This window comes from Leopardus geoffroyi, chromosome E2 (genome assembly GCF_018350155.1).
Source record: "Leopardus geoffroyi isolate Oge1 chromosome E2, O.geoffroyi_Oge1_pat1.0, whole genome shotgun sequence".
Classification (NCBI taxonomy): Eukaryota; Metazoa; Chordata; class Mammalia; order Carnivora; family Felidae; genus Leopardus; species Leopardus geoffroyi.
In genome coordinates, this window is record NC_059335.1 from 38,097,021 (window position 1) to 38,122,647 (window position 25,627).

The 25,627-nt window shown below is 36.9% G+C and overlaps 1 protein-coding gene across 5 annotated transcripts in view; it reads right to left on the minus strand.

The window, feature by feature from the left end:
- Positions 1 to 25,627, minus strand: part of LOC123579252 (cadherin-8) — a 366,323-nt gene that overhangs the window by 32,681 nt on the left and 308,015 nt on the right. For all 5 annotated transcript variants that reach the window (XM_045442964.1, XM_045442967.1, XM_045442965.1 and 2 more), the window contains one exon: positions 22,016 to 22,133. In XM_045442964.1, the coding sequence (XP_045298920.1) occupies positions 22,016 to 22,133 (118 nt within the window). The remainder of the gene's footprint in view (positions 1 to 22,015; positions 22,134 to 25,627) is intronic.

Here is a 25,627-nt window from a genome sequence, read left to right on the forward strand (position 1 = left end):
GAGGTACACATTAATGTTAGTCAAGCCTCACTTCCTCCCTGGAAATACCCCCTACGCCCAGCACACTGACATGGAATCCTACTTTCTCCATAGTATTACCACTTATTTGCTTTGTGACTTAAGGGAATCACTTAATCTCAACCTCAGTGAGCCTTAGATTCTACAGCTTTAAAATGAGGTTAATAATATCTCCTCAAGGATCTTTGTAAGGGAACTCAAGCCACTCCTTTGTAAGACAGGAAGCAATACTTACTAGTGTTTATTATGATTACAGATTTTATTTTTGCTTCTATGATGATGGTAATAGCCAGGAATTTGAGACAGAAAAAATGTTTATTGAGTCCTTCTGAAGATTTTTATTTATTTATTCATTTATTTTTATTTTTTAAATGTTTGTTTATTTTTGAGAGGCAGACAGAGACAGAGTGCCAGCTGGAGAGGGGCAGAGAGAGAGGGAGATACAGAATCCTAAGCAGGCTCCAGACTCTGAGCTGTCAGAACAGAGCCTGACACGGGCCTGAACCCACGAACTGTGAGTTCACAACCTAAGCTGAAGCCGGATGCTGAACAGACGGAGCCACCAAGGTGCCCCTGAAGAATTTTATAAACATTAATGACAAAATTCTATGAAGATAGTTTTACTAATGTGTTTTATTTTTATTTATTTATTTTTTGGATAAAGATGGGGTTGTAAGAGAGTTTAACTAATTTGCCCAAGCTCACTCCACTAATATATGTTATAGTTGAGATACAATAATCTAACCATGCCCTAAAAACCACTAATATAGACTGCCATCTGAATCAGTGTCTAGGAATTTTAACTTTGTTAGTTATCCAGTGTTAAGCTGTGTTTAAACTAGGACTATATTCTCAGGACCATTTCACTAAAGCTGACATTTTTCAGGATGTATAGGAGCAAGGAAGTATGTTGGACATATGCTGAATAATGGGCCATGGGGGATTTACACTGGCATTTTGGCAGCTCAGTATCCATATTTTAAGGATGATCAAGTTTCCTGGGTCAAGAGGGTCTCTGAAGGAGCAATCTAACTCTTGGGAGCATTGTTGAGAGAAGGTATAAAGATAGATTCTGAAGGTTAATCACGTTTCTCCCTCTTGTCTAAAATGTTGGATTCTTTATTGATCTTTGTTGCAATTCTGCCATTATTGGCTTTCTGAAACCTTGAAGCAGTTTGGCACAGTGGTGGCAAGTTATAAACCCCCTTGCTAAGTGAGTTTTCTCACACATAGATGATTCTAAAATGGTCTTTCTCATCTATATAAGCTCTCCTATTTCACGTGAACAAAATGAGGTTTGGAACAATACAATTCTCATCAATATGCATGATATGATCTACAGAGTTTGATCAGTGTTTGCAGGAATGGGAATTGTAAAATATTTATGCTCTTTCGATAAGCACACATACCTTTCGAGTTGCTATCGATTAAACATTTGAAATAAATCTCTCAACTTTTGGTCTTTTTATTTGGTTTATTTTTCTCCTGTACCAAGTAACATGTCCATTAACAGCACCATATGTTTATTCTAAGAACACTGTTCAATCTAAGAAAATGAAGAAGTAGAATGAATATATCAGTATAATTCATATTTGGATCCTCTGGAATTTTCTTTCCTCAGTAGGGCTGGTTTATTGTATGTGAGTGACTCCTTCTTCAAGGCTCATTGTAGTACACAAAGTCATTATAAGGACTGCCTCCATTTTTTTCTTATTTTACCACCTCCACCTTGTAATTCCTCAGAATATCTCTGGTCTCCTTGTAGCCTCATTTTTAGTTACTAATGCCTGCGTGCCCCCTCAGTATATAGTCTAGTAGTGCCAGTGAGATTATAGTTCCCCTGTAATCTCCCCTGTCTAGCCAAGCTGTTCCCTTTGTCTTGGATGACCCCCACTTTCATTTACCTTGGTAAGTCATACACCTTTGATAAGTACATTTTCCTTGAAGAATCAGCCCAGATTTACCTCCTTCAGAATTGAGCATCAGGACTTCTTTTCTGTGTTCAAGTTCTCTGTGCCTATTCCTCTCATTGCCTGGATCATTGGTTTTCCAATCTTGAGACCTTTAGTAAGGCAAAAGCCCTCATTTATTTGTGGTATGCCTGGGCCATTGCTGAATGCAACTTATCTATTTACATTACAGGCACTGTGGTTGGCACATACTTCTATGTAATCTTTTCTTTCCCAGTTTTCTTCCCTTGGATGGAAGCACCACCAAGTTTTTATTTTCTCCATCTGGTTCTTCTTCTAAGACTTAGCTCAGGTGTCTTCTTCTTCTAGAAATCCATATTGCCTGCTTTTCTTACCTCATCTATTTAGATCCCCTCATCTGTAATCTTGTTTTGCCCTTTGAAAACTCCAGACTTAAGAGAAGCAAACCAATGACTAGGACAGAGTAAGAACTCCAATAGCATTGTTGAGGATATGGATCATGACATTGATCTCTGTATTTCCTATATTTGTCACAGTACCTGTTCATGATAAGTTTTAGGAACTCAGTCAACATTTGTTAAATGTGCATGAATGGATGAATAAAAGGAAAATGTATGAAAGATTGCTTCTGTAGTATTTGGTCATAACACTCTTTGAAAACATACTGAATAAGAGTAAACATGCACAGCTTATATCCAATCAATCAACACTTCTAACCACCTTGACCACCTTCTTGACTACCTTGCCAGACAGTACAATCACTGAATATTTTTGCTATGCAGCGGATGATTCAGTGGTGTTCAGGGGAAGTACATTGTTATCCACTTGGAAATTATTATATGTAGTAACATCAGTGATTTTTTTGTCATAGGGATAAAAATGTAGTTCAGAGGTTAGGTGGCCATATAATTTATCATCCAAATGCTTTGGAAACAAAAGAGGCCATTATTAACAGCTAGCATGCTAGAACTGCTTAGCTAGAAATGCTAGCGGGCTTAAACCTGGAATTAACCAGGAAAACAGTGGTGAAAGTTTACCCTATCTAGAGGGAAAAGGCAATGATTTTATGAATGTCAGTCTGTTCATTTGAATTTCAGTGTCCAAAGGCAAATGTGATGGCCAACTCTATGAAAATCCTCCCCATCAGAGATTTTTATCTAAGTGTCTGAAGTTGCCTGTAAACCTAAACATTAAATATTTTTCTTAGTCCCTCAATCCTGCTATGCATTATTAGTGAGGTTTGATGGATTCCTTCCTCCAGACCTCTCTGAATAAAAAACATATATACTGTTTTACTGCTCTTCTGCAGTTCCCCTTTCAGAGAGTAAGGGAAGAGTATGCATATACCTTGTTGGCTATGCTGGAATTCTCCCAGGTGGTTGTGTGTGTGTGTGTGTGTGTGTGTGTGTGTGTGTGTGTGTGTGTGTACGCATGTGCACACATGTGTTGGGTTGTGTCCTAATGTTGCTAAGAAGAGGAACAACTGTTCTTTGTTGACTGAAGGAGAATAGGTCCTGCTTCCCTGAGATTTTGGCCACAGTCGCAGAGTAAACAATTATAACAAAAAGTTGTTAGAAGCCCTTCCACCTTCCCCCAGAAAATAGAATAAATGGTGCACTTGTATTGCTCTATAGAATAATTTTATCTGTTTCTCTCTGGAGGAAATGGGTGCTGAATAATGAGTAGGTTGGTTATAGATTTTTTTTTTATTTTGCAAAAATGTCTGCAATAAGTCTTCTTTCCATAATTATGCCTCTGGATATTCCCCTCCCAGACTTACTCTGGAATTAATCATGTGTCTTATTTTGGCCAAGGGGCAACAGGAAATGCAGCTTAGTATTTGGTATTTGGTATATTTTCCTACGCTTTAGTATCCTATAACCAATACCATGTGAACAAGTGTGGACTGGCCTTCTGGATGATGCGACACACAATGTTAAATCATCCCTAGCCCGCCTAATATTAAGCCAATCATCTAGTATGTTGTGAAGCCAAGTTAGACTGAGTCCCAGCTGAATTAGCTTAAGTAAGAAGAATCATCCAGGTGATAGAAGGAGTCATAAGAAACTTTAAAAGTTTATTGTTTAAGCAGCTAAGTTTTTTTTAATGCTTATTTGTTTATTTTGAGAGAGAGAGAGAGGAGGGGATCAGAGAGAGAGGGAGAGAGAGGGAGAGAGAATCCCAAGCAGGCTCTGTGCTGACATGGGGCTCTATCTCATGAACCAAGAGATCATAACCAGAGACAAAATCAGTAGTTGGACTCTCAACCTACTGAGCCACCCAGGCGCCCCTAAGCTGCTAATTTTTGAGTTAGTTTGTTACAGAGAAAAGCAAACTGATAAAGAAACAGGTACCTTATAAAGGGGTTGTTGTAAAAAAAAAAATTAAAACATGTAGCAACAGCTTTGGGACAAGGTAGGTGCAGAGGTGTGGAAAGAGGTCAGGAAATGGTTAGCAAATTCTAGAAAATCAGAAAGGATACTATTATCTTCTTAGTGGAGGCTACTGATTAAACTTATAGGAAACCTATAAAGTATTAGAAGAGAATTTTACAACTTAAATCATCTTCAGCATGAACTAAAACAGTTGTAATTCAAAAAGAAGCCTCAGACACTTAGCAGATAAGAAAGACTTTCAGCTGAAAACATGAAGTGTTTCTTGTAGAAAATGAAATACTTCTCAGGGATGACCTAAGAATCTAGAGGGCACAGGCAAGAGCAGTAAACAATGAACTGGGAGCCATGCCCAGAAGCAGAACCTGGCTCATTCCCTACCTTTAGAGTAAGAGGATGGCAACAAGTCACCAGGTGGACTGTACAATAGCTATGGACCAGTGCCTTCTATACATCTAACATTCATCCTCTATTAAAATGTCAATCTCTAGTCCAATTATTTTGAGCTTAACTCTATTCGTTAGGTATATGGGCTACAGATAATGTGCCTTTTCAATTCATAGTCTCCTGACTGAGAGATGCTGAAACTCAAAATGTCATCTGCACTCATATCTGTTACAGATCATGACAAACTGATTCTAAAATTGTTAAGAGATTTTGGGGAATCCTGGGATAGGGGTGAGCATGTATCACATGTGAGAAGAATATGAAGGACTTATGGATAGAAGGTACACATTGTAGACTACAGAAAATGGCCACAGAATATATATTTCTTTTTCATGGAGTGGAGTCTCTCTTCCCAGCCCCAAATGTGGGTTGCCTTGTGATTTGCTTTGACTAAAAGCATTTGGTGAATGTGACATTGTGCAAGTTCTGAGCCTAGGGATTAAGAGATCCTGAAGAATCTGTTCTCAGTCTGGGAAACTATCTACCCCCAGAGTCCAAATTAACCTTCTAGAGGAGAAGAAACCATGTGGAATGGGTTCCCAGTTGTCTGATACAAAGCCTCAGGCAGCTGTGTGAACCAAGGTGAGAGAATAGCTCAGCCTAGCTCTGACCAGAAGAACCAGGAAGACAAGCATAGCAGCAAATTTGCTGATTCACAGAATTGGGATGAAATTAAAGGGCGATTGTTTTTATGCCTCACAGGGTATCATTATTAGGAGAGACTTGATTTGGCAACACTAAGCTGTATGATTTACATAGAGTTCTGGAGCAGACTGCCTTCACCTGAATCTTGGTTTCACTACTTTTCACCTGTTTAATTGACCTTGGCTAAGGCACTTCACAGCCCCCTGTTTCTGCCTCTTCATCCGCAAAATGGAGATATACTCCAAAAAGCAATTGTAGACACTCATATATTGTTGTTGATACGAGTTATGTGTAAGTTAACTTTGTTGAGTGTCAAAGTTGAACACTGAAATCCCAGGGGCAGACTAGAGATTCTCTGCCATAAAGAAGGGGAAAAGGTACATGAGGTATGATTCAAGGAAGTGACATTAAACCATCTCCATTTTATAAATGTTTCTGGGACTTTCCTGGTTGTGCATTCGAGCTGAATAATAACAGTAGCTATTATATATGGGGCATCTTCTACATGCCAGGCACTTTACACACATTATCTCTAATTCTTACAATTATACTACGAAGCAGTCGATAAATGATAGCTATTATTATGCATCACATTCTGTATAAATGCTTTATATCATTATCACATTTAATCCTTAAAATCACTTCTATGACAGGCATTATTAACCCAACCTAACAAATAAAGCAACAGAAGCGCACAGACCTTAAATAAAGGACCCAAACACACAGAGTTAGTGAATGGCAGAGCAGGGATTCCTATTTGGAGCTGTCATAATCTAAGACCTATGTTTTTTTTTTTGCTGGTGTCATTCTGCATCTTGGCAGATAGAAATCCTACAAAGTGAGAGTTCTTTGTCAGGTTCACATAAACACTGGCAGTGGATTATTGTCTGCTTTGTTCTCAGAAAGAAAGCACAGGGGAAGGTTGGTGAAGCTATCCACACTCTATAGTTGAGTATTAACATGGGCACAATTGACTCTCCAGGGTCTTTTCCTGGCATGACTGATAATACCAAATGAATTTACTCCTAGAAGGACTCTCCTTGCATCATTGGTTTTCAAATTGTATCTTGGGTTCTGTCATATTAGAAGAGAGGGCGATAGGGAATGGATAGGCTATCTGGTCCTGTCCCTCACCTATGTTTCAGTCATAGAATCTTCATATTTGTGTGTTCTACATAATTAGGGTATATTGAAAAATATAACTTAACAAAAGGATTCCTCCATTAAAACAACAACAGTAACAAAGTCAAGGACTTCAGTTTCATGCATATGTCCATAGTGTAGAGGAGACCCCTGGGGCCCAAAGTGGAAACTATTTTACAAAGACCCCCAAAGACAGACTTCTGATAGAGGTAGGATTAGACCTCAAAAATCTGGCTTTCCTCTCCCTGTAGAACCTTCTGTGAGGCTGTTACTAGATGAGGTTCCCAGTCAATTTTGATGTGCAAGGAGATTCTCTTAAGTGCCCCTTAGGCCCAAAAGGTTTAGCTGAATATTTAATTAATGCATTACCATGGCCTGTCTTGAGGATGGGACCATCGGAAAAAACTAGTTCTAGAGTCATCAGAATTACTCTTCGGCCATCTTTGGACTAGGTCATGACCATATTTAGGCCAATTTTCTTAAACAGTGACCTCTGGGATCAGAGGAATTGCCAAACATTAGATGGAATGATCTTATGGAAACTGCCCTATGTATCATAGGATGTTTAGCAGCATGTCTGACCTTTACCCACTAGATGCCAGTAATCTCCCACCACTTCCCTAGTTGTGATGGCTCCAGGCACTGCCAAATGTCTCCTGGACTGCAAAGCCACCCTCAGTTGTGAAACACGTGGTCTGATGTGGGCACTAAAATAATTTATTAGATCGTCACTTCTTAGTGATATCCCAAAGAAAACTAAACTCACTAAACTTCTTAGTGATATCCCAAAGAAATCTAAAACAATATCTGCACGAGTCATGGAAGGCAAAAACAGAACTTGAGTCAAGACTAATGCAGCTTTTAGGATTTTTTTTTAACTGATTTATGGTAACTGAGTTGTGCAGGCACTGAAGTGTTTGTGGATGTTTCAAAATGACCTGCTTTTCATGAACATCAAATTTTTGATCTATCTGCAGAAAAAAAAATGGATTGATAGCTGCTATCAAATTTGATAGCAGATCCTGGATATAAAAAAAAAGTTTTCTTGCTGTAAAATTTTAGCTGCCTGTCACTTACATTATATTATGTCACATCTCACAATGACATATTGCAATGTAATGCAATGTAAGTCACATAAGAGACAGCTGCAATTCATAACTTTCTGAACAGGGAGAGTCATGCTCTACCAAGAAGCTTCCCAAGGGAAGTGAAGGAATCCCTCTGCTGAGGTCATTCACAGCATTGATGCTACTGGCCTATTTATGACTTGTACCTTCTTATCCCATCTGTACTCTTTATTCTTCCAACCTATCTCTTTTTTTAAAACTGACCTTCCAGTATTTCTTTGGAGTGTGACAAAGCTGTCAATCAAGTGGCTTGCCTCCATGAAAGTGGGGACTTACCCAGGCTGACCCATCAGAGATCTCAGGCTGCTGCCAGCGTAAGGTTGAATTTGTGTGAATTAAGGGATGGATTCACCTTTGGGCAGCTGCAACCTTAAAGGGTTCAAGGGCTTGAAATGAAATCAGGCCTTTCTGAGAATAGAGAAAGAAGACTCCCTGGGGTCATAATTTCTCATGGGGAAAATGGGCTGGTTTTCAATTGCTGCTTACCCCAGGGCCAAGGGCGTTGGACAGGGAACAGCTCACAAAACTGTTCACAACAGCCCTGAGCATATTTCATGTCCATGAATACAGAGAATGGCTCAGTTCAGTCACATGAGCATCTCTTAGGCCATACACGGATGTTTTAACCAGGAGTTGATACATAGGCAACCCAGGAAAAAGAGGATCTCTCCTCCAGAAATACCAGGCTGTGAGATATGTATAGCCCTGATCCTTCAGCAAGTTTTGTTTCCTTCTCTTTAAAGAGACTGTGCAGGGAAGGCAAGATAACACACAGAAAGAAAGTAGAGGAAGTTGTAGGGAAAGACAGGCTTTGGGGCACCTGGGTCTCATCATTAGAGAAGCCATATAAACTCTAGACTTTCTGTTATTTGGGCCAATTTACCTTTATAGCGAGGGTAGTTTGAGTGGGGTTGTCTGCAAGCAAATAAGTCTTAATAAGTACATGTACTCTCTCCACCTAGTTTTTTCTGTCTAAGACTTGACAGGTAAGCTTTTCATGAACTCTTTTGTGTGAAGGTACCTTAAATGAATACTTTCATTCACCAGCCTCTTATGTTCTTTAACCACAGCCACCATTTATTGATCCTCCCTTTGATCCCATGTATTGTACTCTAAGTTTGCATAATCTTTAAAAACTCCTCATGGGGCGCCTGGGTGGCACAGTGGGTTAAGCGTCCGACTTCAGCTCAGGTCACGATCTTGCGGTCCGTGAGTTCGAGCCCCGCGTCAGGCTCTGGGCTGATGGCTCAGAGCCTGGAGCCTGCTTCCGATTCTGTGTCTCCTTCTCTCTCTGCCCCTCCCCCCTTCGTGCTCTGTCTCTCTCTGTCTCAAAAATAAATAAACGTTAAAAAAAAATTAAAAAAAAAAAAACAAAAAAACTCCTCACAATGCTGTAAGTAATGCCTGGATGTATCCATTTTAAGAGAAGATTCAGGCTGAGAAATGCAATAGCTCATCAAAGATCAGCTCGCAAGTGATGGAGCTTAGTCTGTACTCAACCTGTGGGAGTTGGCTTCCCACTGTGTGTGATTGTCTTTGTCATTGCTCACTTTCGTCACTGTTACCTCTAAGAATATTTTGTATTTTATATATTTTATGTTTTATATATATTATATTTTAGTAGCTGGAGGAGGACAAGAATCGCGTGGGATCAAGCATAACAGAATCACAGTTGTGAGAGCCCATGCTTCCTCCTCCCCCATAATTTTCTTCACATTGTAACTTTGTTTCCCCTCTCTGTCCTCTAGGAGAACAAACTGATGCATGTTGTACGGAGGCTCAGATCCCCTGCAATGTGAATGGGCTTCTGTGAGCCCAGCATTCATGGACCTTAAAGAGTGGAGTTTTCAGGGATCCAGGGATTACTTAGCACATAATGAACTTTATCTGTTCTTGGCCTTGGTTTCCTGTTTCACTAGATCTCCTAAAAATACTGATAACTTCCCTGAATCTTACTTTGTTGTCATTGTTGCCCTTTGACAGAGCCATATGTAGGTCATCTAATAAGCACCTTCCCTGGCTACTACTCTTAAGGAGAGTCCTGGATAGGAACATCTCTGTCCCTAGCAGTGAGATTTTTTTTTCTTTTTTTTTTTCTTTTAACTTTTTTTTGAAATTCCTGCTGCTATACCAGCCTTACTAATTTGACTATCCCTATTCCTCTTTGCAGTTAGCATATTGAGGTCTAGAATGCATTTCAGGGTAGGTTTTATATAGCTAGCTTAATCCCTTACAGCCCATCCTCACCTGATGTCTGCTTCCTTCTTTTTTCTTTAAGGTCCCACCAATTTTGCTATTTGGTCCCGTTGAATTATGATATAAAAACTCTTGCCACTTTTCTGTTCTCTGACACTTTTATGTTACCATCACCTTTCTAAAGAGGAAGGGCCCTGATAAGAGAAATTTATGATGCAAAAGCTCCATGTTCTATATTTATAAACAAGACCCAGCACGTACCCCAATAATGCATTTCCAGGAACAGCTTGCATAGCCAAGACTTGGATTTTAAATTCCCACACTGCAATTCCAACCTTGGAAATTGTGCTTTTGAGAGAAATGAATACGCAATTCCTTTAATGGCCCTTGGCTTATTTTGAGAGGCATTCTATGAAGGGATTAAGCAAGTGAGTGATATAATAAAAACAATGACTGCCTTTAGAAATGTGCTTCTTTAAAATAGCCTTCACAGTTTGTCTATACTCTAATTTCAGTGGAATGTTGATCTAGATTACCTAAACGTTGCACCCAGCACTATTTTTATACCTAAGTTCTTGGTTTTTTTCCCTCCAGTTCTCCTTCAGACTTGTTATATGAAATACTGTATTTTATTGATTCTAACATATATGTGTGTATATGACATACATATACATATATATATGTATGTATATATATATATATATATATATATACATATACACACACATATATACACATATATGTTTTAATACCTATGAAATAAGGGTATGTCTTTTAGTTAAGGGCATGTTGTATTGTCAGCTTTTTAATGGAATGCTGTTTTTCTTAATTGGACATAAATTAACGGTGTATCTCTTTAACAATATTGTATATTTGGTGATATTAAAGTTTTTAAGGCATCAGATTAGAGTTGCCAAGTTTTACCCAACTAATACTGTGATGGTCCTCTCTAAGGCTTAGTTAATAGTTTCTAGCCTTCTATATTTTGAGAAAAAGAATCACAAGTGTTTGAAAACTCTAAATAAAATATCAGCAGTTTTGCTGAGCAAATGTTCTAGGAGTAAAAGTGCAAGGCTTTGAGAGGCAGTAAGTGCTCCTTGTAAGACTGCAGATTTCCCAGCTTGGTAGCCTCATTCTGTGCCTATTCAATTAACACAGCTGAGCTTCAGTTTCCCATCTGTAAAATGGCAATGATAATGCTCAACCTGAATGTGTACGTTTAGAGATCGATGGATAGATACGTATATCATGGAAATGATATGAAACAACTCAAAAAACTCAAAAAAACTTTACCATTGTTTTTTTCTTGCAATTTGATATATAACCCATGCAGAGTAATAGAGTACAGATTTATCTTACAATAACTGCAGGACTTTTAAATAAAATTCTCACCAGAGATGTAAGCATCTAATGTGTAGAATTATAATCTAATGTGTATAATCTTTTTTTATGTTTCCCAATTAAATATATTTTATAAGCAATCATATTTCTATGCAATGTTAGATTGTTTCTCAAAAATAACTTCTTGTAAAATTAAGCATCAGCTTTGGAATACATACATATTTTAGAAAGACAGAAAGGCTATACCAGAATTAATATAGGGGCATAGATTTTCTTCTTGTTTCTCCCTACACAATCAAAATGTGAACGTGTGTACATTTTATCCATTTTACTTTGGGAAAAAATAATTTTAGATAATTTTCTCCTAACCACTCTAAAACCTTCTTTGTTGAACATTTGCCCAATGACATTTAGAAGAAAGGGAAGTTTCTTATCAACTGATGTCAACTTCATGTTTCAGAACATGAGCCAAGATATTATTTTTTTTTTTATTTTTAAGATACGAAAATATGCACTGAGGGACCTTTTTCATATATATATTACTGGTATATATCGTGTGTGTTTATATCAATTCATTTCCCAGCCCCACTAGAAACGTGTGTGTGTGTGTGTGTGTGTGTGTGTGTGCGCGTGTGTGTGCATGTGCGTGTGTGTCTGTCTGTCTTAAAACCTCCCAAATGTGTAGGACACATTTGTTATTCTATGAAAAACATCAAGAATCTATGCAGACATACTTAAAATACTAGGAGCGACACCATTAATGTCCTTTTGTGAACCATGCAAAGTCTTCTGAGAATAAAGTTCATGGATCTCCACAAAATGTTTCATTGCATCTATCTTTAAACACATTTTTGGCCTTTCCTTATTGTTCCTTAAAGTAAATTCCTTGTATATCTGACCATTCTCCCTTAACTGTGATTAGCACCCTCTGCACATAACAGTATATTCATTTCTGCAAAACTTTATTTAAGCTCTACTTTTTTGAGAGACCTTCCTGATAAATCAATACCAATCCAGTAATTAAATATCTTCATAGAACACTTATATTTTCTTTCTCCACCCTTAGAAGATAAGCAAGACTACCAAATTCCGAGCTATTAGAACCATGTGTCATATGTTTATTGAGTTCTTTTGATATATGGGAATGGTTTAATTCTTTAATATGTCCAGAATTCTGCCCTAACATACTGAGAAAGAGAACCTGTAATATTGCAGAGGCATATCTTTTAATAATACTATCTAGTATTTTAGTATGAATGAAATTTGGTATAATAATTTCTGGTATAAAGATGACTTGCATGTGCATTATTTCTTTTGAAGGTTAATGAAGAAGACAAAGTACACAGAACATCACATAAGTTCTAGGTACTGCCCTTGGCACTTATCATATATCCTTTCATTTGTTCATCACAGCAATTTTATTTTAACATTATCAAACACAGTCTGTTACAGAAAGTTAAAAGCTCTATCCAAAGTCACATCTTCATTAATTGGTGGATGCGGAATTTGTCTGATTTCCAAGTCTGTGATATTTCTCCAAATAGCACATGTTTGCACTCTCAGTATATTAGGGTACGTGAATTCTTAGCTCCTCAGCACTAACCCATTCATTTTGTAGGAGAAGAAACTGAAGTCCTCGGAAAAGTACATCACAGTGTGACCTTGATGGAATGAGAAATGACAGTCTAGCCAAGTGAAAGCATGAAACTCAGAGAAAGAAGATTGTGCTCAGCATACCAGGGACAATATCGCTTTTTTCTCAGACTGCCCTAAGATAAACAGCCATCAAAAGGCTGAGAATGATCTACTCAAACAATAGAGAAAATTCGAGTAAGCTATCTACTAGGCTGAAAGGAAAGGCAATGGGTGACCCATAAAGGTCCAAGAACAAAAATTACTATATTTCTCTATGAAGTGCATCAGTACATTCATTCTGGTGGCTCTTTAGGGAACACATAGAAAAATGAACCCAATGCCATGTCCAAAAATCAGCACAATACCATCCTGTAGTTGCCAGAAGACCTCAGTAAACATTAAACACTGAAATTTAGCTAAAACCTGGTCACTGACAGGTATTTGAACCAACAATGCATAGGAACTGGAAAAGACATAAACTATATCTAATGAAGCTTGGATCAAAACTATAATGGATTCTCATAAACATGCAAAAATGGAATCATCAGCCCCCATTCAGGGGCAGTGCTGCCGCATAAATTACAGTGATGCCTAGGGATCACCTTAAATTTGAAAAGAACTCCCCAACATGATCTGACTGTAGTCAGAAGCACATTGAGTAATGTGGTTCAACTTGTCTGAGTGCAGACATAGTGAGGGCACAAATCTGAAACTCACAGGGAGAATTCACTATCCACGACTATGGATGTATATCACCACCTTGATCATCACAATGCTTTGTAAAGATGAAAACTCTTTTTTATGTAGGGCCAGTTTTACAAGTTGGGTGAGGTCTAAGAGGGACCTTTGTTTATGACAGTATAGAAGTTAGAATGTGTGATCTTTCCTTCCCAAATCATAGTATTTTGCAGCCTAGCCTGTGAATTTCTCCACTCTATGACAAAAATCCATGTTAGATTATAGCCTTCCTTTCTGTGAATTCAAATTAGTATAAGATTGAGTTGTGAGAACAAAAATACACTGTACAGGAGGACCAAAACAATGCCTATTTAATTCCCTGGCTTGTTTTCAATTCCAAGGCAGTGCCTAGCACATGGTAGACACTAAATAAATAGGTATTGAATGAATGAGTGAATAAAGATATACTCTCTTATTCATAACCTCAGAGGATAATGGGGGAGACATTCTTTGACTCATGTGCCTGCCCTAGCAGTTACCACACTGTCCTGCAGAGAAAAGCAAAGGAAAAAAAAAAAAACTTACAGCAACTGTTAAACATTCCCTTGTTCTGCTCACAGATGGGGGTAACCTGAATTCTTATGAATGATTGGAAATTAGCTAGATAGAAAATGGAGGGAGCAGTAGATGTGTATTCCAGATAAAGGGAAGGGAGAGTGCATTTAAAAAGCATCATTGGTTTTGCATGTTCAAGGATGCATAAGGAATATAGAGGTAAGAACAAGGTAGAAGGGAGAGAGTGGTGGATAATAAAATTGGGGAGAGAGACATTCTTCATCATTGCCTTTTTTAAATGTACACTATCACTGAGTTTTTAAAATATATTTGACATTCCATATTGAATATTTAAGATCTTCCTAATCTGTATTTTCTTTTCTTTTTTCTTTTTCTTTTTCTTTTTTACTAAGGTGCTCCAAGATAAAACAATCTATCATTCTATCAACTCTCAAATGTTCCATTTGCCAGTATACAGAGTTGTATGCAGTTGGATCTAGAGAGAGAAAACTCAGCTCTATGGACACCTACAATTTGTAAGTACTCCTTTTTTTTTTTTATCTATTATGTTATGGTAATGAGGATTGTATTCAAAGAAAAATTTCAGTTACCCCAAAATTCATCTTCACCATTTCTCCTCTCCCTTTGCTTTACTTATGGCTGATGTTTACAGACATGGTCAATCACTGGCCACTCAAATAAGGGGCAGTTAAATAGCTTATCATTAGTTACCATCCAAATGCCTTATTTTAGTTTCCTTATTCATATTTTTGTTTGTTCCATTGGGTGTGGGTGCGGGTTTGTTGCAGTGGGCTGAGAGATTCAGGAGGCTCATACAATTGTAGAAAAAGAAGGGAAATAAGGAAAGGAAATTAATATTTATTGAGTGAGTACCTTCAATTTATCAGACACTGAACTTCGCACATTTTTAACAATTAAATCACTATTTTCTTATTCAAAACAACATATGGGTAATAATTATTTCCATTTTATAGATAAAGGTTCGAGATTATTCATCTATTTGTGGAAGTTCTCACAGATCATAATCAAAAAAGCTAGGATTCAAAGCTAAATACTCTTAACTATGAAGCTCGTGCTTTATATATTCCACAGGGTCTCTCTTTTACTATTCATTCTACTTCACCCCAAGTCAACTTTAAAAATGTTTACATGAGTGCCCCCTTTACTGTTTCCAAATTTTTTCTCTGCTTTCTGTATCCACTTTAATAAACCAAGGGATGCAAAGCACATGATATGTGTTATTCAGGTCACATCCCTAGATAGAATGTCACGTATACCTAATGTTGTATCTATAAAGTGCTCAAAATTAATTCAAACTTCTATGCTGAAGGGAGATAAAATGATTGTCAGCTACATTTAATACTTTTTTAGAAAAGGAGAATTTGCATCGACTGACAGCTCATTTTGTTTCCACATTCAATTTTAATATTTGCTTGTGCTTACCAAAAGGACAGTCATGTTTATCTGGCACCCACGAAATCCCAAAACATATGTTTATGCTTGTAAACAGATTCTAAATTAGTAAATAGCATTATTTTTTAATGGCACAAACAAGAAAGTGGTCCAAACAAGATTTGATAAATAAAAAACATTTCTCTGAGTAATTCTCTCTACTCCTCTTGATGTTCGATTGATTTCCTTATTTTCTATTTTTTCTTTTGAAGTAAAAGTTTCAGAAAGCAAATTCTCAATAAAAAGATTATTTGTCCTAAGGGATCTTTAAGGTAACTACAATAGCTTTAAGATAACTAAGCATGTACAATTTATCTCTTGGTTTTTCTCTTTCAAAAATTTTCAGAATTAGAGGGATGCCTGGGTGGTTTAGCAGGTTAAATGTCTGACTCTTGATTTCGGCTCAGGTCATGATCTCACAGTTTGTGGGTACGAGCCTGGGATTCTCTCTCTCTCCCCCCTGTCTCTGCCCCTCCCCATCTTATGCTGTCTCTCAAAATAAATAAAGTACATAAACATTAAAATTATTTTTTTTGAATTAGAATGCTCTATCCAGATCAGATATGATTTAGCAAACTATGACACTCTTAATCAATTTATAACTTTGAATAGCATGTGGACAACCACACATGTGAGTCTATGCTGTGTATCTAAATTATATTCCTGGTAGTCAGTAATCTCAGAATTCAATTGTCTCCCACAATATACACTAAAGAACAGATACGGAGCAGTGCTATCTCTGAGTAGAGCAAAACTTTTAGGATTTTCAGTATATGCAGAGGAAATTCTCAACTTCTGAAAGCACTCTTGTGTTATGATTTAAAAGAGAAAAACAAACCAAAAAGATATGGAGATTATACAAAATAACAAGAATTTTATTAAAACTACTTAAGAAAAGAAAATCTAGTTTTCTGAACCCAACTCTACAATCATATGCAACTTGGAAAGTGGAAGTAGAGATCTGTTATCTATTTTTCTGAGTTTGCACATCATCCTTAATTACAGTTTAGACGACAAAATGAAACATAAATGGCTTTTTATCAACGGAACATTGCTAGAAGCATAAACAATAAATTATGAATTACTGAAGCAGAAGCCTTTTGGATCATGTATGCATAATGCTGTTCTGCATATTTGGGATCCCAGTTGGGCCTCCTGTTTCATGCAAATTGAGTACTACCTTTTACCATTCAACATTGACAAGAAGTACCATGCTTCATGTGGATCAGAACCGATACCTTATATGGAAAAGACCTCTGTCAATGTTTGGTGCTGTGTAAGTGCTGTGGAAAATTCCTCTCTGTGAGCAGCATAGACAGGGTCCCCATACTGCAAACATGCATATATAGGTATTCATTATCACACTCATACAAGCACAGGGTTTTCACTTGTTGCTTAGGTATGGTTGCCTGGGAAACCTGTTAAGAATGGATCTGCAGTGGCTGAGGGACGGAGGCTTTCGTAAAGGCCACATGAGGAAAGATGTTATTTTGGAAAGTCCTATCTTAGCTTCAAAGCAGCCTGAGGTAATGGAAGAATTCCATGAGGGCCTGAGGTGGCCAGAAAAGGACACCTGTATTACAAAGGGGCCCTCTTTGCTCTGGATCTTCAGGAAGACCTTTCAAGTCCAGTTCTGCCTGGATGGGGGTACAAGTGGCTTGAGGAGAAAGAGGAGGGCCTCTGTTTGTCTCAACGCCTCCGTTCTGAATACAGCAGAGGCATGTGTGAGGATTCAGCCTGAGTAAAGATGGGGGACAGAGGGCCAGCTCTGGCTGGCCTGGGATCAGGGAAATCCACTTACACCTTTAGGCAGCAAATTTCAGTTTTGCGGTGAGAGGAACATGAGATAAGTTGACATTCTTCAAAAAAGCAAAGGAATGTTGCCTTTAATCTTCCAGCCTGTGCAAAATGATTCCACAGGGTATTTGTGTTAGGAGGTTGTGGGTATTTAAAACAACTTGATATGCTAAAATGAAAAGTAATCCCATCAAGTTGGAAGATGGGGTCAGCTATTGTGTGGAGAAAGCTGAGTTTCATTCTGGCACAGGAGAAAGAAAGAAAAGCCTTCATAATTCAAAAACAGGTCCAAGAACCCTGCAGCTATTTCCAAGGCTGGTAAATATTTTAATTATTTCCCTACCTTCTCCTCCTCCTACTCCTTTTTTTTTTCTTTTATCTTTTTATTATATCATTTAGATTGCAATACATTACTAAGCAGATTTCTCGTAATGTGTTCTAGTAAGGATGAAGGTTTTCACAACTACCAATGAGGCCACTTTCACAATTACTGTACAATATTCGAAAATTAACAGAGTTAAAGCTGCCAAGGGGCTGGTTGAGAATGATAAGTCAGAGGAGATGGGACATAGCATAGGAATTTAAGAATTAACAGATTAATCTTATAAGGATCTTGTCCCATTTACTGATGAAGGTTTTTTGTTTTTTGTTTTGTTTTTTTGTTTTTGTTTTTTGTTTTATGCGCCAGACATTGTGCTAAGAGCTGTCTAAGACCTTGGTTACACATATCTATCACAGCACACTTGTGGGGTGAATAGGTATTGTTATCCTGGTATTACAGATGAGGAAAGTATGGCTTAAAATTATCAGCCTGTAGTCTGTATTCTTACAAGGGGTGCTTCTAGAGGATAAAAAGACATAAAACACATATTGCTTGAAACCAGTCAATCAATTGAGATGGAAACCCCACAAAACAAAGCATGAAATGCATTCTAAACAGGGAACCATGTTTTGGACATTGAGATTACCAGGTGCATTTATCCAAAGCTCCAGTCAGCATCAACATTATCCAAATTAATTATCGCAATTATACCTGGGGAGTGAGGTGCTTATCAGTAGGATTTTGAAAAGGAAATACCAAGAAGAGAAACAAATGTTAGTATCATCAGGTACTCTGGTTCCCCTGCTGTCTTTTCTGAAGCCTAACCAAAGTGTAATTAAGGCCAAGTTTATTGTCTGCTTCTTTTCTTTTTATACTGTCCTGTTTGTGGTTTTCCTCATTTCTGTATACACAGGATTCAAATATTTTAGTACAAAACATGAAGACTCCCATTTTTCCAGACTGCTTTCTGCAATTCCAATCAAATCTTTTAACTACCATGTGCAGGCTGGAGAAGACCATGATCCTGGCAGACCTGAAATTTTCTGCAACCAAGATATTTCTGTATCTGTGAAAGGTCCATTTATCTTCCATGTCTTGTTATATTGAATTGTTGAGTATCTTCCATTTTCATGGTTAGAATGGAGGCCAATACTGCAATGTGTCAGCAAAAAACTCTATTTGTTTCTAAATTCACCCAACTGGAAGATGGGGAAACCAATGTCTGGGCCATATTATTTAGACAATGTGAGGTGCTATGATCGGTGTATATATGTGATACATATATGATGTGACTCATCATATTTTTGATGTTTGCTTTCACCTTTATGGGTATTTAAAGTTGTTTTCCTAATCTGGATGAAATATGAATCTCATATATTCAGAAAGAGAATTATTTGTGGAATCACCCAACTGTTGTAGGAGATAGGAGACAGCTAATTTTGATCTTTTTTTGTCTTTGATTATGAATTAGTCAGCTGAAAATTGCAGAAGAACCAATCTATACAAGGGAGGGGAAAGGTCACATTAACTTCAAGTTGAAAGACGTGGCTACAATTTCCTTAGAAAATGTGAAATACTAAAACCATCACCCATAAATATCTGATTAAATAAGGAAATCATCTGGCCATCAATTATAAATTTGGATATACTAGATCTCTCAAAATATTAACCTTCATCTGTTGGGCTGGGACTCATAAATCGTGACACTATCAGTGGAGAAACATCAGTTAATGACCATTTTAAAGTCCATTTTATGAAGAAAAAAAACAATCCTAAATATGATTATGCCATTTGATTTTCTCCATCTTAAAACATAAAATATACCATAGTTTAAAAATAAATAATGTCTAGTATTTGAATTTTTCAATTGTGCTTGTACTGTCTTATCATTAACAGGGAATGGGTAATAGGCTAACAAAATACTGATTTATCTATTTACTTATTTATTTCCATAATTTTAAATCTGACAACTTTTTTTCCATTACTTTGATTTTTTCTACATGTGAAGAAGGGACCATCTCCCCCAACCCTATTTTTATAGTAACTATCCAGATGCCAATAAGGTGGTGGTCTATATAGCAAAACTTGTGAATTTCTGATCTAGGAAAAGGAAGATAGAGTATAAATTATACATATCTATTCGAAAAACTAGTGAGCTCATGATTTACTCTACGGAGAAGTTGAATATTGGATCCTAAATCCAAAATCACAGTGAACATATATCCTGATTTCCACAATAGAATCCTGGTTTATGTTTGTTTTTTTTTTTTTTTTTTTTTTTTTTTTTTTCAGGAACAAATATAAATAGCAACCCCTTTCACTTTAAAAAATGCCCCAATTGGAAAAATAAATTAGATGGTCACTTTTGGCAAAATAAACGCACAATTTAAATGGAACCATTGTAGCATAGAGTGGTCTTTGCACAAAATATTTATAACACCTGGAATCTTTGTAAAATTTTTTTCAGTTATTTCACACACACACAATTCTGTGACATAAATAAAAAGTGTAACTTCCATGTTCTAGTTTCAAAGTAAAACATATAATATACATGCTTTTAAAATATTCTGTTAAAGGGCTTATTGAAATGTGTGATAGGGTGAAAGAGGTTACTTAATTGTGCAAATTTGACTTCTTAGTGCCTCCAAAATTCAGAGAAAACACATGAAATTCATTCACTGTCAGACCAAAATCCCCTCTTTAAAAGATTTAGGGTACAAATACAGTACGAAACTGCACTTTCCTTGGCACCCCAAACAGCCTCTCATTCCTTTGCAATATGTTTATGTGGTGCCTTTGACAGGCTGTACTTATATGACAGGCATATCTTGAAATTGCATGCCCAGAATATGCCAAAAAGCTCAAAACCTTTGGGATGGGAAAATATTTCTTCACAGAGAATTTTTAAATGGAGGGCATTTCATATGCAAAAATAATGACTGATACCTATTAGCTCACAATCAAAGTGAGCATGGACCACACGCATACACAGACTTTTAGCTCAGCTTGGGATTTCTGTTTGGCTTTCATCTTAGCCATATTCATGTGACTTTCATAAAAAAGAAATCTTGATAACTGAAAAACAAAGACAATGTACATGGATTACAGTTCCTAATTAGGGAAGGTTAACAAAGGAGTACTCCATTACTAAGGACAAAGAACAGGATTTCGTCTCCTTCGTGTTTATAATAGTGAAGGCCAGCTAAACGAGGAATATCTGTATAAGGACTTCTCCATTTCATTTTTGGTGTTGCACTTACATTTATCAAAGCATCCCCAAAGAACTAAGTAAGGAGCATCATGTTAAAAGGTAGGGCCATAATATACTTAACAAGAGCCATAAAATGTTTTATTTCATGAAGGAAATGTCGTCAAAATTCACTCCCTCCTTGAAACACAACATAGCAAATTACCCAAATGTCATCAACTAAATTTGACTCTTCTGAGTATAGTTTTTATAGAGACCATTCAGAAATCCAAACAAATGCCTACAGTAAAGCCAGAAAACAGCTTAAGACTATACATTTATTTTGCTAATCATTCCAAAACAGCCAAAACTAAGTTTTAAATATACCTGAGCCAAAATCAACAGCAAAAAATGCTTGTTACATATACAGCAGATTAGGAAACAAAAATGTACAGATGAGATGGACTTAAAAAAATAGATCTGTAACCTTCGTATGTAATAGATAATAGTTAGGGAAAACAGTAATCCAAACTTAGTTCTCAAGAAATAATGAAATGGATTAAATGTTCTCCATGAGTGAAAGACTTAACAATAAAATCAGTTTATATTACCTCCACAATAATACTGATAAGGAGTGTCCTTCAAGAAGGATTTCCTGATCCAATTGCTATTATCAAAGTTGGTACAGGCTTAAACAAATACCTCTAATGTGTACCCACAAACCAGGCAAAATTAGGATAGGCTTTCCCTAAAGACTTGGTAAACATTCAATTAAAACTTAGCAACTGTGAAGTATAAGCCAGTTCCTTCTCTAACAGATATCTCAGTATCTCAAAATTCCTGGAACTTTCCCAGGGGTTAAATCTTACTGTTCATTCTTCAAAGTAAGGTGATTGAGGTATTCCCTGGGATAAAATTAACTTTCACATTAACAGCTTTCTTATCTATTGTTTCAATATTGGAAGGAAGAAGTGATGTAATTACCAAGCCATTAGGCTGATAAGCTAAGTTTCAATTGCTCATGGGTGAGCAAAAATTATTTTATTGATATTTTCAGTCAAATTATGAAATCACATCCTATTTTCCAATTTATGTTCCACCCTGTTTCATAAGGCTAATAGATTTACCTTCATTTTTCTTGATGGTAAAATTCGGATTGTTGACCATTTCTGGAAGAAGACTGTATAAGAAATAATGTCCATTTTTGGGATCATCTTTGTCCATGGCACTCACTGTTTGAATGACCTGTAACATAAAACTCGACGTCAGCATCATTGATGACATCAGAGGGCTTATACTGCCTTTAAAAGCTGAGTGACATCTTTTAGTTGACTGATATTGGGTCCAACGATTTTTTTTTTCACTTTTCTGAGTTGCTGTGGATGGTTTGTGCCAAGAACAAGGAGAAACATTTATCACTTTAAAACCTCAGCTTTGATAAATTGATGAACATTAATGTTCATTTGTGTCCATTTGGTGTCTGTGGCTCAAAGTAGCAAATTTAAGGGTATTTGAAAATTCCACTGGGTAATTACAGGTTTCTTTCCAATTTGAATATACACGGGCATCTAGAATGAGATTTGGAATTGTTACAGTGATTGTAGTGTGGCTCTTGGGAGGATCGTGGAAGTAAAGAACTTAAATCTTGAATCCTCAAAACTCCTCTTTTATTTTGCTTATCAGGTTACATATGTTTGCCAAATAGAATGTTCCTCGGCACAAACATCACTGCAACAAACCTTTCTGAGGAGTTGCATCTGTTCCCTCCCAATAATGAATACTGTTTTTAAAGCTAGTGGATAACACATGCAAACAATGCTTTGGAGTGTATCCTGAGATGAATAAATTATAGGGATTAGGAGAATTACCACTGTGCAGAGCTGTTTGGATAGATACACACACTTGGAATTGGTGCCGGTTGAATGTGCTTATTTCATTTGCAAAGCTGCATTAACTTAGTGCTAAGTTGTTTCTTAGGATGTCAGAGAATCAGCTTAATAATTCATATTAATGATTCTGTGATATTAATCACTTCAATATGAAACACCGGGCAGTAGTTAATGTAGTAAAAATGATAGCTTACACTACCATTGTAAATAACTATGACATAATTTCTACAAAAAAAAAAAAAACGCCTGTAAAGCATGACAGTCAAGGCAACATCAGATTTACCATAAGAAGAATTAACAGGGAAATGCTGTGAGGTTTGTGAAATTTAGAGAATATAATGATGATGCCTAATATATTAGGTCTGTTTGAATTTAGGTCCCATTCAACTTTACCAATTTCATTATAGATGAAAAAATGGATCATTTCTTTCTGAGAAAAGGATATCCTTGCCTAGTGACTTATCGCCTAAATGAGTGTGAGAACCACAACTGTGAGCATCTATGACTTTTGTGCATACTATATGATGAACAGTACGTTAAGGTTAAGACATAAAGGAAATAACCCCTCTCAGCTTTCATTTCTCCATTTTAAAAATGGGACATATTCTTACCTGGTAGGGGTTTTCCTTTTGTTAAGGATCTTGTAAAATGTCTTATCAGTGTACTTAGTTTGAGTAATAAGATAACAAAAAAAATAGCACAAAATATAACTCAGGATTAAGACAGTGAGATAGTCATCAAAGTGATAGACTCTGAAATTGAGCAGCCTTGATAGAAGCCATAATTTTACCTTCTCGTCATTGTGACACTGAGGGAGTTACTTTAGTCTTTCTGAAACTCAGTTTCCATGTATTCTAAAATGACAAATAAAAAGTGCCTTTCTCATAGGGCTGTTTTGGGAATTGATATAAATTCATGTGAATCTCTTAATATAGTATCTGGTTCCTAGTAAATGTTCAATGAATGTCAGTCATCATCCTTATTGTCATTATCATTTTTTTTATTAGGGTCAGTACCATTTATTCATGACATAGCCCCATGATAAATGTAATGGCTTTGATGTTACCACAACAGTTCCCTAACCTCATCAGATTAGATGGGAATATAATTATATTCACTCTATTTGAACACCTAGCATGTTTTCCCTGACATTTAAGTGCAGAGAGATGCCCTGGGCCTCCAGTTTTATAAAAAATGAAAGAATGGAAATCCAAGGGGAAAATCTGGGGAACACAAGTAAGTCTTTTATGACTAGCCTACATGTACACATATTTAAGGGAAGAATTTGACAAGAACCTTCTTCTAAGCAGTTATAAAGAACAGTGAGGGGGAAAGTTATCCGTGAGCATAGGTAGTATTCCCTTCTCCATTTACCCAATTTTGTTTCAAAAGTATTCCTATGTCCAGGTGCACCAGTTGAAAAACTAACTTTTAAAGTGTGTGAGCATAAGTGAAGAAGAGCAAATGAAAAGACTTTTTGATATCCTGTGGTGAAAATCATTCACGACTAAATGCATTCTGTAGTGTAGTTAGTGGATAGAGCTCCTGTAATAATACCCTTCCTAATATTTCTAAGTAATCTGCATGAAAAAGACTCATACATGCTGGCAAGTAGATCTACATGAGTTATTTCATTAGTTAAGCCGCCACGACCAAAATAAAAGATGCAATAATTTACCTTACCTGAAGTAAAGGAATATAATTACCTGTCATGCCATATCTCAGAAGTTTGGTCTAAACATTATACCTGCAATGAATATGTTTTTTTCCACGATGTATTTAAGCCAAAAACTAGACATACAATTTCTTGAGCCTACTGAACCAGAAAGGCTTGGGGTGAGGCATTTTAAACAGTCTTCCAGGTGATTCTGATGCATGCTTAAGTCTGAGATGGATTGTTTTCAGCCAACGGAGAAGATTGGTGTTTACAATTCTCTTATTATTACTCATTAGGGGAGTTTATATTTTTTTTTATTTTTTTTTTAACGTTTATTTATTTTTGAGACAGAGACAGAGCATGAACAGGGGAAGGGCAGACAGAGAGGGAGACACAGAATCCGAAACAGGCTCCAGGCTCTGAGCCGTCAGCACAGAGCCCGACGCGGGGCTCGAACTCACGGACCATAAGATCATGACCTGAGCCGAAGTTGGACGCTTAACCAACCAAGCCACCCAGGCGCCCCTAGGGGAGTTTGTATTATTAAGCTAACATCAAGCTCAGTGCTTGATATGTTGGGGAAATAGTGATGAAATGGTGAATCTTTATATTTTTTATTTTTAAATTTCATTTGAGAGCGAGAGAGAAAGCACAAAGCAGGGGAGAGGGGCAGAGAGAGAGAGAGAGAGAGAGGGAGAGAGAATCTTAAGCAGGCCCCATGCTCAGGCAGAGCCAGACAGGGTCTCAATCCTATGACCTGGAATCATGACCTTAGCTGAAACCAAAAGTCAGATGCTCAATGGACTGAGCCACCCAGGTGCCCCAGAAATGGTGAATCTTTAAATCAACTTCCAAATATCCCATGAACTGACTACACTTAAGAATTTGGTTTAAACCATTTTTGACACTTCATTTTATTTTAATGTAGATAGCTACTGTCTAGACATTTTCTCTAAAAGTAGACACCCGGTAAATCACTTGAAGGACTTTATACTATTAAAATGTGTTAAGATACCCCTATCTAAAAGGCTGAAATTTTCACTGATGTAATAACATCTGAATACACTCAGCTTTAAACAATAGAAAGAAAAGAATAGATTTATTCAAGGCAGTGCAACTCCACATAAGCAGATTTTATAGGCACACTGACTAGCTGGAAAATGAAAACCACACACATTCCCCCAGTGTGCTAC